At 39.1% G+C, this 13,574-nt stretch overlaps 1 protein-coding gene across 1 annotated transcript; it reads left to right on the forward strand.

Moving 5' to 3' along the window:
- Positions 1-1,002: 1,002 nt before the first annotated feature.
- On the forward strand, positions 1,003-13,370 carry GTF2A1L (general transcription factor IIA subunit 1 like). Its single transcript, XM_055725427.1, has 9 exons — positions 1,003-1,023; positions 2,960-3,061; positions 3,368-3,491; positions 5,152-5,207; positions 6,408-6,501; positions 7,747-8,348; positions 9,881-10,171; positions 10,919-11,008; positions 12,986-13,370. Exons 1-9 carry the CDS (start codon positions 1,003-1,005, stop codon positions 13,091-13,093), a joined length of 1,488 nt encoding a protein of 495 aa, XP_055581402.1. The 3' UTR covers positions 13,094-13,370.
- The last annotated feature ends 204 nt before the right edge of the window (positions 13,371-13,574 follow it).

Below are 13,574 nucleotides of genomic sequence, written 5' to 3' on the forward strand. Positions count from 1 at the left end.
TATTTAAACTTTCTATAAACAAAGCAACATGGCTTGCCTTTTCCTTGTGATGATGCAGGGCATACAGAACGGCTAAATATGCAACTGCTGTTTAATTCAAGACCCAGACAGTGCCATTAAACATATTTTGTTGTGGAGCAAAATTACTTCAATAGCAAATTGCATTTGTCTCTCATGAAAATGCAACTTACAGTATTATTATGGATGTTGCTTCCTTTTGTTGTTGTTGTAGGTGTTAGTCTAGCTATATAATTAAGGGTCTGTCAGTATTTTCATTAAAATCTTTCCATTTTTCAGGATAAGTCAGCCTTAAAAAGCTTAATGGGTGAGCCTCCTCCTCATGAGCCAAGTAGCACTGTAACATGCATAGCTACCTGAAAACGGGAAAAGGAGATGGTGTTTCTAGGTTCTCAGAATCATCAGGACACCACCAATCCACGTACAGACAGAATGTGTATAGAGACCAAAGTCTATATTCTCCTACATATATGACATTAATGAACATTTTTCCAGATGAGTAACTGCTAAATTGGTAAATCTGTATTAACATACAAACAGATTGCTGCAAATGTAAGCAATGATTTCAGTAGTTGTAACAGATTGCTGCTATTTAAGTGGTAGCTTCAGTAATCTCCCTGTTTATGCGGTAATAATGACTTCAGAGTTTATCAAAATAACATGCTTTTGTTGCCAGCTTTCCTAGGTGCATTTTTGCACTGTGAGCAGATCTCCACACACAGCCGCCTCTCCCTCCCCTCTCACAAGCTGAAGCTTCAGGCCCCCGCCGCAAGGCGGGCCCCTGGGCAGCCCCTCAGGAGCCGGGAGCACCCGCCGGGTTCACCGCCCGCCCCACCTACGCCCCCGCGCCCGGCGCGGCACCGGGCCCCGCACTCGCACGCAGGCAAACATGGCGCCCGCTCGGGCGGGGCCGCCGCGCGCCGGCCGCGTCCCCATGGCAACGGCGCCTTAAGGCGGGAGGGCGGGCTGGTGGCGGGTGCCGCCATGGCTCACGGGAGCCCTGTGGTGAGGGGGAGCGGCGGGGCTGGACCGCGTCCCCGGCCCCATCCTCACCCCACCACCCCCCCGCGCCGGCGAGACGCAGGGAGGGGAGGGACGGGATGGAATGGATGTGCCCGGGCCGGGTCTCGTCGCCATCGCCTCAGGCGGTGCCGCCCCGTGGGGGCCGGGGAGGAGCGGCCGCTGGCCGTTCCCTGCAGCGGGCAGCACAGGGGTTGCTTTAAAGCCACTATTTTTGGCGGGTTTGTTAAGCAAAAGCCCCTTGTGGGTAACAGGATTGCGACAGGGCCTGGCGTGAGCCCCTGGGGAGCTCCGGAGGGCAGGGAGGCTGTGTGGGCCTGGCGGTGGGGCAGTGTGGCGGCCCCGGGCCGCCCTGCTGCCGGGCCCGGCCTGACCTGCCCCCTCAGGCCGCCAGGGGAGCGCGGGGAGGCCTCGGGCTGCGCTTTGGGCCTTGTGGTACCCTGGAATGGGGCATTGCTGACCCCCTCCCCGCTGCCTACCCTGGACTGGGGCATTGCTGACCCCCTCCCCACTGCCTGCAAAGGAAAAAAAAAATTCCGATGGGATAGTCTGGTTCATGGCAAAGGGGCCTGTGTGTTAAAGGGATAAAACTGGAGTGTGGGCGTCTCAGAACTGTAACCATTCCCCTCTAATTTGGGAGCGTGTAGTGGGATTTTACAGTTGCTGTGTACAGTTTTTATATAGGATAATAAATATTTGTGCTTCTTGTAGCTTGGCAATCCTGGGGAGGGGAATAGGCCTGTTGAAAGATTTAAATTCAGTTTCTCTTCTGGATTAACAATGAAGGCAAAGCATTTGACATATGGGCTAGTCAACATCCTTTAGTGTCATGGTACAAGAGTCAATTTTTTTTTTCCTTGTCTTCTTAGTGTTCTGAAGTGTGGTAGGGCAATTCTTGGAGATCTCAAACCTCCTGTGAGAAATCATAAATGAGTGTGGTTATTTCAAAGTAGTGCTATGTTGTGCTGATAGCTTTTTGCAAAAAATGTAACTTGTTACTTCTTAATAACTTCTAGGCTTTTTTATATTGTCTGCAGTTTACAACAGCTTTAGAGCAGTAAAACATTAATTTGATGTTGAGTTAGAAAAAACGTAAATTACTATCCTGGAATCTTAACTTTTATGGTTTCCTAAAAATCTCAGCTTCATCTTTCACCTTGTGTAGGCTATTCTGGTGGTAATGATAGTCAAGATTAATTGACTTTAAATTGCTAAAATCTTACTATCTTACATTTGCATCAGAGTGAATGTATCTTGAAGCTCGTATGTCTGTTGTCCAGGTCTGACTGGAGGATTAGGATTTAATCATGAATATGGGCAGAAGAAGGAATAAAGTGTTGTGTTGGAGTCCTGTTATAAGATGAATGATATGTGTTGGTACCTGTAGTGTTAAATTTCCATGGCTAAACTACTCTACAACATCAGATGATTATCACAAAGAAAAAATTAAATCTGTTACTTACAGAGGTTACTTGCAGGTTACTTACATTATGCTTCTGATAGAATTGGCACCCTCTCATTTTTAGTAGCTTGTATTGTTGGTTGGCCTTTAAGTTAGGGGCAATGACGCTAGAATGATACTAAGTGGTTTTAAACTGATGTTTTAGACATACTTGTTTGAAAATGCAGCACAGCAGTTGTTTTTGTAATATATCTAGGATTTTCTTAAGCATTTCTGTAGTCTGCAGAAACCAATAATTCCAGGCTTGAATTCTGTATTTTTCCAGGGATGTCAGACTTAAAAGAATGAGTGGACTTGCAAGTCTTTGCACTTGACAGAGTATTCAGTTTATTACACTGATCTGTGCATGCTGTTCATCTTGTAACAGTAGTTTATGCAGTGAGGTTAGGCTTTGTGCTGTCATTTCAAATGACTTAATCTTCATCCTGACTTTGAAAATTTTTTATTTTTTTAATGTAGCATAAATTATACAAGTCCGTTATTGAAGATGTGATTGAAGGTGTGCGGGAACTCTTTGCAGAAGAGGGTTTAGAGGAGCAGGTTCTGAAAGACTTGAAGCAGGTTTGTTGGGTTCCCCTGCATCAATAGAAGTTGTATTATATTTTTTTTTCCTTTGACACAATGTACCTGTCTGTTTCTTTGCCCTCCCAAACAAGCAAACTTTTGCCCTAACTTATAGTTTCAAATATCCTGTAAATGATGTGTTGGGCTGCTGGAAGCTGAAATTCGGTAGTGATTGTTATCATGTTTATTGGATAGAATCAGTCAATTTACTCTTGCAAAAACTAGGGATACCTGATTTTCATTTTAGATGTGGCTTGTTTTTTAAAGCTGATATTGTTGACCTTAATAATAATCTTTCTGCAGCTTTGGGAAATAAAGGTGATGCAGTCTAAAGCAACAGAAGGCTTCTTCAGACATAGCCATCGTTCTGCGCAGTTTGCCCTGCAACTACCGCACAGTTTTCACCATGTTCTGCAGGCTTCAGCAGGTTAGATGTTGAACACAACAGATGCAATTTAAGAATAGCTCAGTGATTCAGGAATCTTCTTGGAAGACTTGAAGGTGCTGCAGTAATCTTGGTTTGTGATGCTTATGTATATATCTAGCCTGATGGGGAACAGTAATTATTTGAAAACAAAATTTGACCAATAAAGGACGAAATAAACTTTGATAAATTAATGCAATTATGTGCATGTGCTCTTGATCTGCTGCTTAATTCCAGTAGCAAAACATGAAGACAATTTTAGTCTTCTTGTCTGCAGTCCAGAAGCGTAGCGCTTCAGCTGCAAATTTACCAGTAAGGTTAAGCTTTCACTTCCCCTTTTAATGTGTGGCATGATGTGTGCAGAGGTTATATGGCGTGGTTGTGCCATGCAGCTCTGCTGTCGTGTTGGAGTTTAATCTGGTTCTGCATTTGTTAAAATGTAATCCCTTTCTTAAACTGAAGAGTAGGAGGGTAGTCTTTCAGTTGGTTCTATTAAAAGCAGTATTCCTGTTGCAGAGAAGTACTTGACTTTCACACAGCCTCTGACATCACAACCTATTCTGCTCAGTTAAGTCCAGCTGACCGTTGTGGTAATGTTATGGTAGAGTGTAATGCTTAGCTGAGACTTCTCCCACTATGAGAGGCCATTAGGACTTTTCCCCATAAAGGACAAAAAAACATACGAGATGATGTAATGAAAATCTGCATCATAGTACACTTCAGGGTTGGGTAGGCACTCTTCAGTCTGTGAGGTTTTTTTGTGTTTGGTTTTTTTTGTTTGTTTGCTTGTTTGTTTTTGTTTTTCCAAAACAAAAGTTGAGTGGACTGATTTTGGAGACAGGTTCTTATTTATTCCGTGTGATTACAGGGAATATACTTTTGTGTTTGTTTGCTGTTAGAAGCTTTATATTTAATGAGCTTTACCTTGCTCCCAAAGTTTTGGAAGGGCAATACTAAGCCAAAACAATCTGGTGAAACCAGTGAATTTTTTCTTTTCCTTAAATGGGATTTGAATTGTCCTATATGCTAGAGATTTTCAAAGTAATTGGGCTACCTAAATGGTTTGCTTCTTGAAGCCTGGGGAAGTTTTCCCTTTGCTTATCTTCTCCCATTCCAGTCAGTATTGAGTGCTTTTGAAAATCCCACCGTACTGTTCCTAGTATTAGCACCACCGGATTTGCTCTGGTGCAGAAAAATACTTGCACATTTTCGGCATGTTGACACGATAATATGTTTTACATACATGTTCTTGGTCATGTTAAAATGGTAGCATTGCACATCTGTCCTTCTAGCTGATGTAATAAATAGAAATAGCATGCTTAATTTTTACAGTGCAACTTAAACATATCAAACAGTTAAACAGTAATATTTGTAGAACAAAAAAACCCCCAGAAATCACTAAGACCAGCTTCTAGCAAAATTAAGTTTGGGGTATAACCTCTTCCCCCTGAGTACAGCATAAGCTTCAAGCAGCATAAAAGGAAGTGTATTTAAGAGCCTTATCTGGATGTGCTCACTTGATCTCATGAGTATGAACTGAAGTTAGATTGCTTTAGTTTCAGTTGTGCTTGCTGTAAATAACTGAAAGATCAACTGTGTCCAAGAAATTAATGTTTTTGTGAGGTGCTGGTTTGTTGTTTTTTTTTTTTCCCCTCCTGTATAGCTTCTCTAGTCATCCCAGCTGGCAGAGGTTTCCAGCAGTTCACAGCAGCAGACCTGGTATGTAACTATAGTGACATTTTATTTAAATTTTGAGTATTCTGAATTCTAAATGATTGTTTGTCAGTTGTTAATAGGCTTGAGGGGAGGCAAGTATGAAATATTTTCCATGTGTAGATGCTTTAGGACAGCATTTCTCATGACAGTTTCATCTGTCCAATATGGCATAGTAGGCAAGGGAGCAGGAGTCCTGCTGAGGGAGAATCAACAGATGAAGAAACAGTGCTGTTATTTCTAGCCCTTTTTTATTTTTATTGAAAACAATAAAAAAATTAAGAGTTTGTAGAGGGAGAGCTGTAACTCTGCTGCTTATGTATGAGCAGTGAAAAAGGATGAGGATCTGCCAGTTGGTTTTGCAAGCAATGCATCCGGAAGTGTGTTGGAAGCCATGGCTGCATGTATTTAGCCAATAGATGTATAGTGGAAATGCACATCTACAGATATATTTTTTTTTTTTAATTTTTTTTCTTACTGAGTTTTAAAATAAAGCACCGCTGGGAAATGCTAGCGTTACTGAAGCTGGGAGCAGCATTATGTGCAAGGCATAGAAATCATCCAGAAGAAAATGAGAGGCTTATAGAGTTGACAGGTTCTGAACTCTGGGCATGGCAAGATTTGTTTGGGGAGGAGCTATTAATTGTCAGTGCTTGAAGTTATTGAGTGCCTCCTGAGCTTCAAGCTAACTAGTTTCCCAAGCTGAAATACGATATTGGGAAGGTGTTTGTGTAACATCCAAGTTACCTGATCTAAAAACTAAATTTCCCCAGAACAGCTAGTTTGAAAGGGAGCCGTATATCCAACTGTTTGGTTTCCAGGAGAAAAAGAGAACGCAAAGTGACTTCGTAGGCCTAGCCAAGGAGTCTATGCAGTGTGGAGTATGCATAAGCTCAGGTAAAAGTGGTTCTGAGTGGAAAAACAACTTTCTGGATGGTGTGTACTTTGAGGGCATACAGGAAAGTGTTCTGTTAACAAAAAGGGAATGTGATAACTGGAAAATAGGAAACCTTAGGGCAAGTCATTATCCTGTCAATACAGAATACTCTTTATCTTTCTAAATCTGAAAAGTCTGAAGCAACTCTTCAGTAAAGATGATCACAAGAAGCCCTCATTGGTGTTTCATCTGAAGATGTTATGTGTGACATTTAGGGCCCTAGGAGATAAAGTATGCACTACTTCTTAATAAAGCTCTTGTTTATCTAGAGTGCTTCACAAGTGGGTGCAACTCTTACTCTCCCTTCGGGCATTGCTTATCCTATACATGTACCAGCGGGAGTGACGCTACAGACAGCATCTGGTAAGATTAAAGAGGGGATGTAAAATGTTACAGTGCATTGACTGGATGTGGATATTGAAAGATGGTCCCAAGTACAGCAGATAAAACAAATGCGAAGTTAAAAGTGTAGGTGTGTCAAGCCAGTTGCCCTCTTCTTTTGTAGTTTGTGTTTGTAATCGTTGCATGGGAGAAGTAATTACATTGATTAGTTAATGTGTCAGTTGTGTACACTTGCAAGATCAGTTAAGGTGGGCTGCCAGGTGATGCCATTTTTTTGTTTTACAACTGCTTACAAATGTGTTACCTGTGTCTGGACTGACAAAGGATTTCCTCCTCTTATATAAAGGACAATCTTCATGTTTTGAAAAGGTAAAGACAGTCTGGTACTTCAGAATCAAGTTGATTTTTTTTTTTTTTTTTTTAATTCAAATAAAATACAACCATCCATTAACCTTTTTGCTCACACTCTTTTGCTGATAAAACTGCCTGTACAAAAATGTGCTTGTACTGCTTAGGATGTGGTAACTGGAAGGTTTATTTCAGTCACAGACTGACTCCTCAAACAGCTGTTCTTTGAGAACTAGTGTCACTAGATATCTATTTCAGATATAATTCCTAAGGTTTTGAGACATATAGGCTTGTGTCAGTGACTGTGGGTGTGTAAGAATGTGCTTGGGGAAAAGAATAATTAAATGAAATTGGCAACTTGGCTTTAGCAGCTTAACTCTAGCACTAATAATAACTTTAAGGATTCAGTATTTGGAATGGTTTTTGTACAAAGAAAGGCTAAATAAACTAGGAATTTTTAATTTTTTTTTTTAACTAAACTAGGCAGCTCTTTTTAGAAGGAGGGGATACCTAAAGGTCCTTAAGAGTGAACTGTCCCTGTAGACGTGGAATAGTTTACTGTTTCATCTTGTATTCCTTAGTTTCTGAAATTACATGGAAGTAAATTCAAAACAGGATTTTGTTTTTTAAATCCAGTATGTAATTTACTGAACTAACTGCTACAGGGTACTTGGGGGACAAAACCAGAAAGGGATATTAGACATGATGGTCTGGATGAGAGCTCTGACTCAAAAAGCCTCTGAACACTTAAGTTTCAAAGGCTGAAGTTGTGCTTGGGTGAAGTATTTCTTTGTGAACATCTTGTTTCTCATAGTTTACCTGGGTGTTTGCTGTTGGTTATTGGTGGTAACAGGACAGTGGCCTGGATGAACCTGTAGTTTAACCTGCTGAAGCAGAATTTAACTCTTGTCTTTGCAGGGCAATTGTATAAGGTAAATCTGCCTGTTGTGGTTACACAGGCTGCAGGAGATGCAAGTGTTCTACACCATCCTGTTCAGCAGGTGTTGCAGCCCCCTGGGCAACCTTCAGTTCTGCAAGCCAACATTGCCAGTGTTGCTCAGGTGAATGCATCCTCTGCCCAGGCAGATGCTGAGACTTTGCAACCCCAGGAGACTGCTATCCAACAGACCATGGTATTTCAACCAAATGCCATGGAGAAAAACCACCTGGAGAACTCTGCCAGCACTACATTGGTCCAGCAGCCTTCTGTGAATCAGCAGCAACTTGTAACTAATGCAGTGCTGAATCAAAGTGCAGACTCAACAGAAAAATCCCAGTATGGCAGTCTTCACACAGCTGTGTTTATGCCAGAATCATCTGAAGGTTTTTTTCCCACTGAATCCTTGGCAAACACCTCAAGCAGTGTTCTGCTGGATGTGGAGGGGCAGTTAGACATTGAGTCTCAGGAGCTGGTGCAACAGCCGGTGTCTGATGATATCATTGACCTGATTATCACAGGCAAAAGTTTGGACGATAGTGCTGTTCTGAAAGACCATGACGTCATTGCTTCCTCTGACAAGGTAAGGCCTTTTATTTCTCAGCTGGTGAAAATACGTTGGAGATGGTTGGTAGAAGTATCGTAGGAGATGTGATCAAACACACCTGTAAGTAGCACCTCTAAATTATAATAATAAAAACTAACACCATTTTGAAGTTCATTCTTGAGCTTCTTTTGAATAGCAGTAGCTGATTACTTATTTTTACATGAAGAATTTGTCACAAGTATTGCTGAAATACTGGCATTGAGGAGGATGTCAATCTAAAAAATGCTGCAAGTATAATGGGTAGATATAATATGTTCTTAGACTTATTAACTATTTTGAGGGATAGTTTTTTTTTGTGACTGATCAGATGGAAATGACCCTTTGAGAACTTTGTGTCATTCTGACACTGAATCTGCGTTTGGATACTGGCCAGTTGTGGGCAAATTTCTCTTGCAGTGTCAGCTGGGATTAGTTTAAATTTGTAATGTTAAATGTGTGAAGAGCATTTAACTTTCATTGAGAATGCATGTTGAGTATGAAGAGTGGCATTTGATAAGTGAAAATCTGCTGGAAGGAAATGCATTTCCTTGGGAAAAAGTCCTGAACAAACTAGAATTTAGCTAGAGCTGTGTGGAAAACTTGAATGATTTTAATTAACAGGCCACTTTCCTGACCTCATCTACTTTTTGTTCTAGAAATTATTTACAGATGTTTTAAGTTCAGGCTGGTTTGCTGACTTTGAGTTGTAGTGCTTATATGTGATTGAGGCAAATTTATTAAATGCAAATTTAATGACAGTAATGACAAATGACTGTAAATAGAAAGCATGTTATGGTGCTTGTCTGAACTTTGATGGCAGGGTGATGATAACTGTAGTAAGAATAGAAGGTCAAAACAAAGTGTTATTTTCTTGAACTAGAAAGTGTATGTGGATGTGAATTAGATGCTACAGTAAAGATTTAATGAGAAACTAAAGATGGCTGAAAGCTTAAAGGACTTTTATGCTCCTGTGAATGCTCTGTTTAGGAATTCTAGCACTTTTATGAACAGTAACTTGAGGTACTGAAATATTTACTGTCTCAGCTTTTTATATCTTATTTAAACAAAGCACTTTGAGTTGAGGGAGAGAATGAGATCATCTTGATTTTTATTTCAAAAAGGAAAAAGGCTATTTTTGGGGATGGGTGAGTAGCTAGTTTCCTTTTTTTAATTTTTTTCCCCTTGTTTTGTTTTTGGAGCTGTATTTGCAATAGGAATTCTAAAGGCCTGGTTGGTCATTGTTGTCTTAAAAAAGTTGTTTGATTACGATAGTGTTTAAAGAAAGGTCTAAGAAAATGTCTTGTTATATTGTTGAGGAATATGTGGCATAGAATCCATTTAAGATTAGGTATAAGGACAACGTTTGCAAATGTACTCAGAGTTTCCAAGTAGGCCAGGACTTGAAATTCTCATTTTAGTGCCCCAATCGTGTTGTTTTATTAAACAAAAATATCAGGCTTTGTACTGAACAGTGAAAGCTGTATGGCGTTAATTCACAAGCTGTCTCTGGTCTCTTTTATTCCTGTCAGATGGAACCTACTGAGCAGATGGAATCTAATTTACGATCAGAGAAGGATATCTGCAGTGACATTGGAGGCATAATTCAGCTAGATGGTACTGGTGATGTTTCTCCCAAGGAAGAAATACCATATACAAAAGATAGGGAAGAGAATGAATTCATTGGCATTATTGAATCAGAGGATCTAAAAGCTCTGGATGATGAGGAAGATGATGATGAGGAGTATGACAGTGTTTCAAACACAGAGTCTAGCAGCAGTGGTGGTGATAATGAAGAGGCCCAAACAGATATCGTTGAGGAGGTAATTTACTTTTAAGCTTTTTGAAGCACATTACAATAGTATATCTGTCTTTACTGTTGGAATTGTTGCATCCAGAACAATTCCTGGTTAAGTTTAATGCAGAGAATGTATAGTTCAGTTGCGTACCTCTTGAGACATGTGGGTACTGCTCAGAAGTCACTTGAGAGCTCATTTTGAGAAGCATGGACAAATGAAAGAGATGTTGAGAAGTCATTTTTATTGGATTAATTAAAAGACTTAATTAAAGTTATAGGGTAGAACCTTGGCCTCAGTGGAATAAAGTACCGCTTTTTATTTAAGTAAGATTGGGATACAAATCTATGTTTCTTCGCCTTCTGAAGGACACGGGATTAGACAGAGAAGGGAACAATGTGATACAAGTACATGTTTGCTAGGAAAAGGCTTTTCTTAAAGATGCAATTTTGTATCCTAGAAATTCACAAGAGAATCAACTTGTGGCATCTGGGCTTCAAATAAATACCAGTTGATTAGTGTTCTATTTACATGGGTCAGCTTTGCCAGTTAGCAGGCTTGCTTTTTGACCCGTGTTTTTGCTCAGGGTGGTGTTGTCACTGAGAATGTATGCATGTAAAGCTGCTTATAAATGAGCTTTTTGCAACATGGTCTTAATAGCCTCTGGGTCGTGATTTTTGCAATGCTAACCTTTTATTGTTCTTGTTATGTTTAATGTCAAGTATATTCAATGCTATTCTGAAAGAATGTATAAAATAAAATTTTAATCTCTAGGACCCTTTAAATTCTGGTGATGATGTCAGTGAACAGGACATTCCAGACTTGTTTGACACTGACAATGTGATAGTTTGTCAGTATGACAAGGTACAGTATATAGTTTTATCTTTGTTTCTTAATCATTCTAAGTAATATCTTCAGCAAATCCATGTCTGGTTTACTACCAGCGCCTTTTAAAGAAAATCTAATGCTGTAATAATTGTGTTTAAATTACATCTTCAGCTGACAATAGTCTGAAGACTTACCTGCTGCTTTCTGAAATGAGGATAATCAACGGTTTTTTAATGACCTATTAAAGGTAAAGAAAAGGGGTCCAAATCTTGGCAAATTAAGATCTGGAAAGCTGCATAAGCTTAACTTTCAACTTTTTAATAATTACTTTTAAGTAATTTCAACAGCTCCATGTATGTATGTATGTATGCATGTATGTGTTTTCAGCCATGAATTAAGACTTTTGAAATGGGTAACAGAAAGAGGAGTGTGTGTACTTTATTCTTCACTTTTTGTCTTTTGAGGTGCTTACTGAGAGGTTTTCTTGTCAGAATTCTGTCCTGTCTGAAAAACAAAAGTTGTTAAGGGGCGTTTTGTTCTCCTCCATTTTAATGTTTAAAATTCAACCTTGTTTTGAACTCTTGAAGATCAAAGTACTTCTAGCCCTGGTATAGTTTTGGATGGGTATATGCCAGTAGTTTAAAAGTTGACAAAACAAACTGCATATTTCATTTTGAAACAAATCTAGAAAAATATCTCTATAGTTTGCCTAAGAATGTGCCTTGGCTTTCCTTCTTTCAAAAGTGACTAGTGATGATTTTTTTTTTTTTTAATGCATGTTCAACTAGGCCTGCCTTTAATGGTGTCTGTGTTTTAGGAAACAGTGAAGTGCTAAGAAAATTGTCTTTACTAAAGCCTAACAGATGGGTTTTTCTGAAAGTAGTTATTTTGGAAAATGTAGTTATAGGGGTGTGTGTAGAAAATGCATCTGAAATTAAGCCATAGTGTCTGTATTGTATTGAAAATGTACACAAAGTTTTGAAGCTTTGTAACTCAGTTTGTTACAGATGCTATGGGTAGTGGATATTGTTATCTACAGCAAGTTTTGTCTGTAATAAGCAGAAAAATTGGTTGGAAATTTAAAAAACTAATAGAAAGTTCAGGATGTCTTCAAGGAAATTTAAAATCGGATGTTGCTAGAAATAAACAGTTACAGAAGTTGGAGGAAGATGTTGGTGACTTCCCCTTTCCTATACAGATTTAGTAAAACACATAGGCCTTGTAGAAAGTAGATGGAAAGAGTTACCTATTAAATTACTTTGTTATCTATAAAAGAATGCTGTCAGCAAAATTACTGTCTTGTTTCTTTTTTTTCCCTCCTTTTTCTTTCTGGACTTGAAAATAGACTGAGGCTTAAAATCAAAGGAATTTTCTAGGGATACTTAAAATTCCTTCTTTTAGTATTAAACAGAAACTTTCTGTGGTATAGATAGTTTTGTAGGCCTTTAAAAAGAAACAGAATATGCACATTCTCTTACTGTTTTATATGGTGTTATTTGCATTTTAAAGCAAAGTTTTCCTGCTCTTAGCCTTATCCTAATGTCTCTGCACACAATGTTGCTTTGCACTGTGCGCAGGAGAAGAAACACTGCGTTTCAGTTAAGCCATACCAGTTTGCAGGGTGCAGTATGTTTTGGGACTGGTACACTTGTGAAATTGCTCTGTTATAGTCTTGTTTTCCTGCTGGTGTTGAGATGACACACAGCTACTTGTTTTTTATGTTTTTGTTTTTGTTTTGTTTGGGTTTTTTTTGAGAGGGGTGCATGTGCTAAAGTTCAGGAGGTTGTTCCCTTGAGAGAGCAGGGAGTTCATTATAAACAACTGAAGTCTACTGCCTCTGAATATTTGTGGTGTGCTCAGTGGCAGTGTTTCACATGTTTTGGGCTACTGGGGTTTTAAAATAAAAAAAAAGGCTTGTAAACAAGTTGCTCTTAAAAAAGACTTTTTTTAATGGCTGTCTAATATGTATTATATTGGGGGGGGAATTGATTTTTTTTTTTTTTTTTTCATCAGATACATCGAAGTAAGAACAAATGGAAGTTCTATTTAAAAGATGGAGTGATGTCCTTTGAGGGTAGAGACCATGTTTTTGCAAAAGCTATTGGAGATGCAGAGTGGTGAAACCTTACTGAAGTATGTACTTTAACTGTGGCGTTATTCCCTTATGAACCTCCTGTGAAACTACTAGACTTTCTATTGTTTTGCCATTAAACAAAACAAGAAAGCTGTGATAAAAATATGCTAAATCAGTGTTGTTAATACATGCAGACTAAAACAGTGTTGTTAGCTACTTAGCTGTCTTGGCTGTTCTCTGATTATTTCGTTATGTTTCCAGTTACTTTGTAATAGGAGTGAATAGCTTTAAAGACTGAAATGTTGAATCTGTAGTAATTCAAGAAAAAAAAGTGACTATGTTTAAGTAAATTTCAGTTCTGTTGGTTCTTTGAAATAAGAAACAGTTGTTGGTGATACTATGTCAAAGGCTGCTGAGTATAAAAAAAGAAAAAAAAAAGCAACACCTATGCAAATCTGAAACCTGTGGTTGTCTCAGGTGTGTACTTTGTTCCCTTTCCTTCCACCCTTTTTGTTGATGCTTTGTGGT

This window comes from Falco cherrug, chromosome 13 (genome assembly GCF_023634085.1).
Source record: "Falco cherrug isolate bFalChe1 chromosome 13, bFalChe1.pri, whole genome shotgun sequence".
Classification (NCBI taxonomy): Eukaryota; Metazoa; Chordata; class Aves; order Falconiformes; family Falconidae; genus Falco; species Falco cherrug.

Coding starts and splice junctions, on each gene's coding strand:
- GTF2A1L (XM_055725427.1), top strand. CDS start 1,003: ATGGCTCACGGGAGCCCTGTG. Junction 1,024..2,959: donor TGGCTCACGGGAGCCCTGTG/GTGAGGGGGAGC, acceptor TTTTTAATGTAG/CATAAATTATACAAGTCCGT. Junction 3,062..3,367: donor TTCTGAAAGACTTGAAGCAG/GTTTGTTGGGTT, acceptor ATCTTTCTGCAG/CTTTGGGAAATAAAGGTGAT.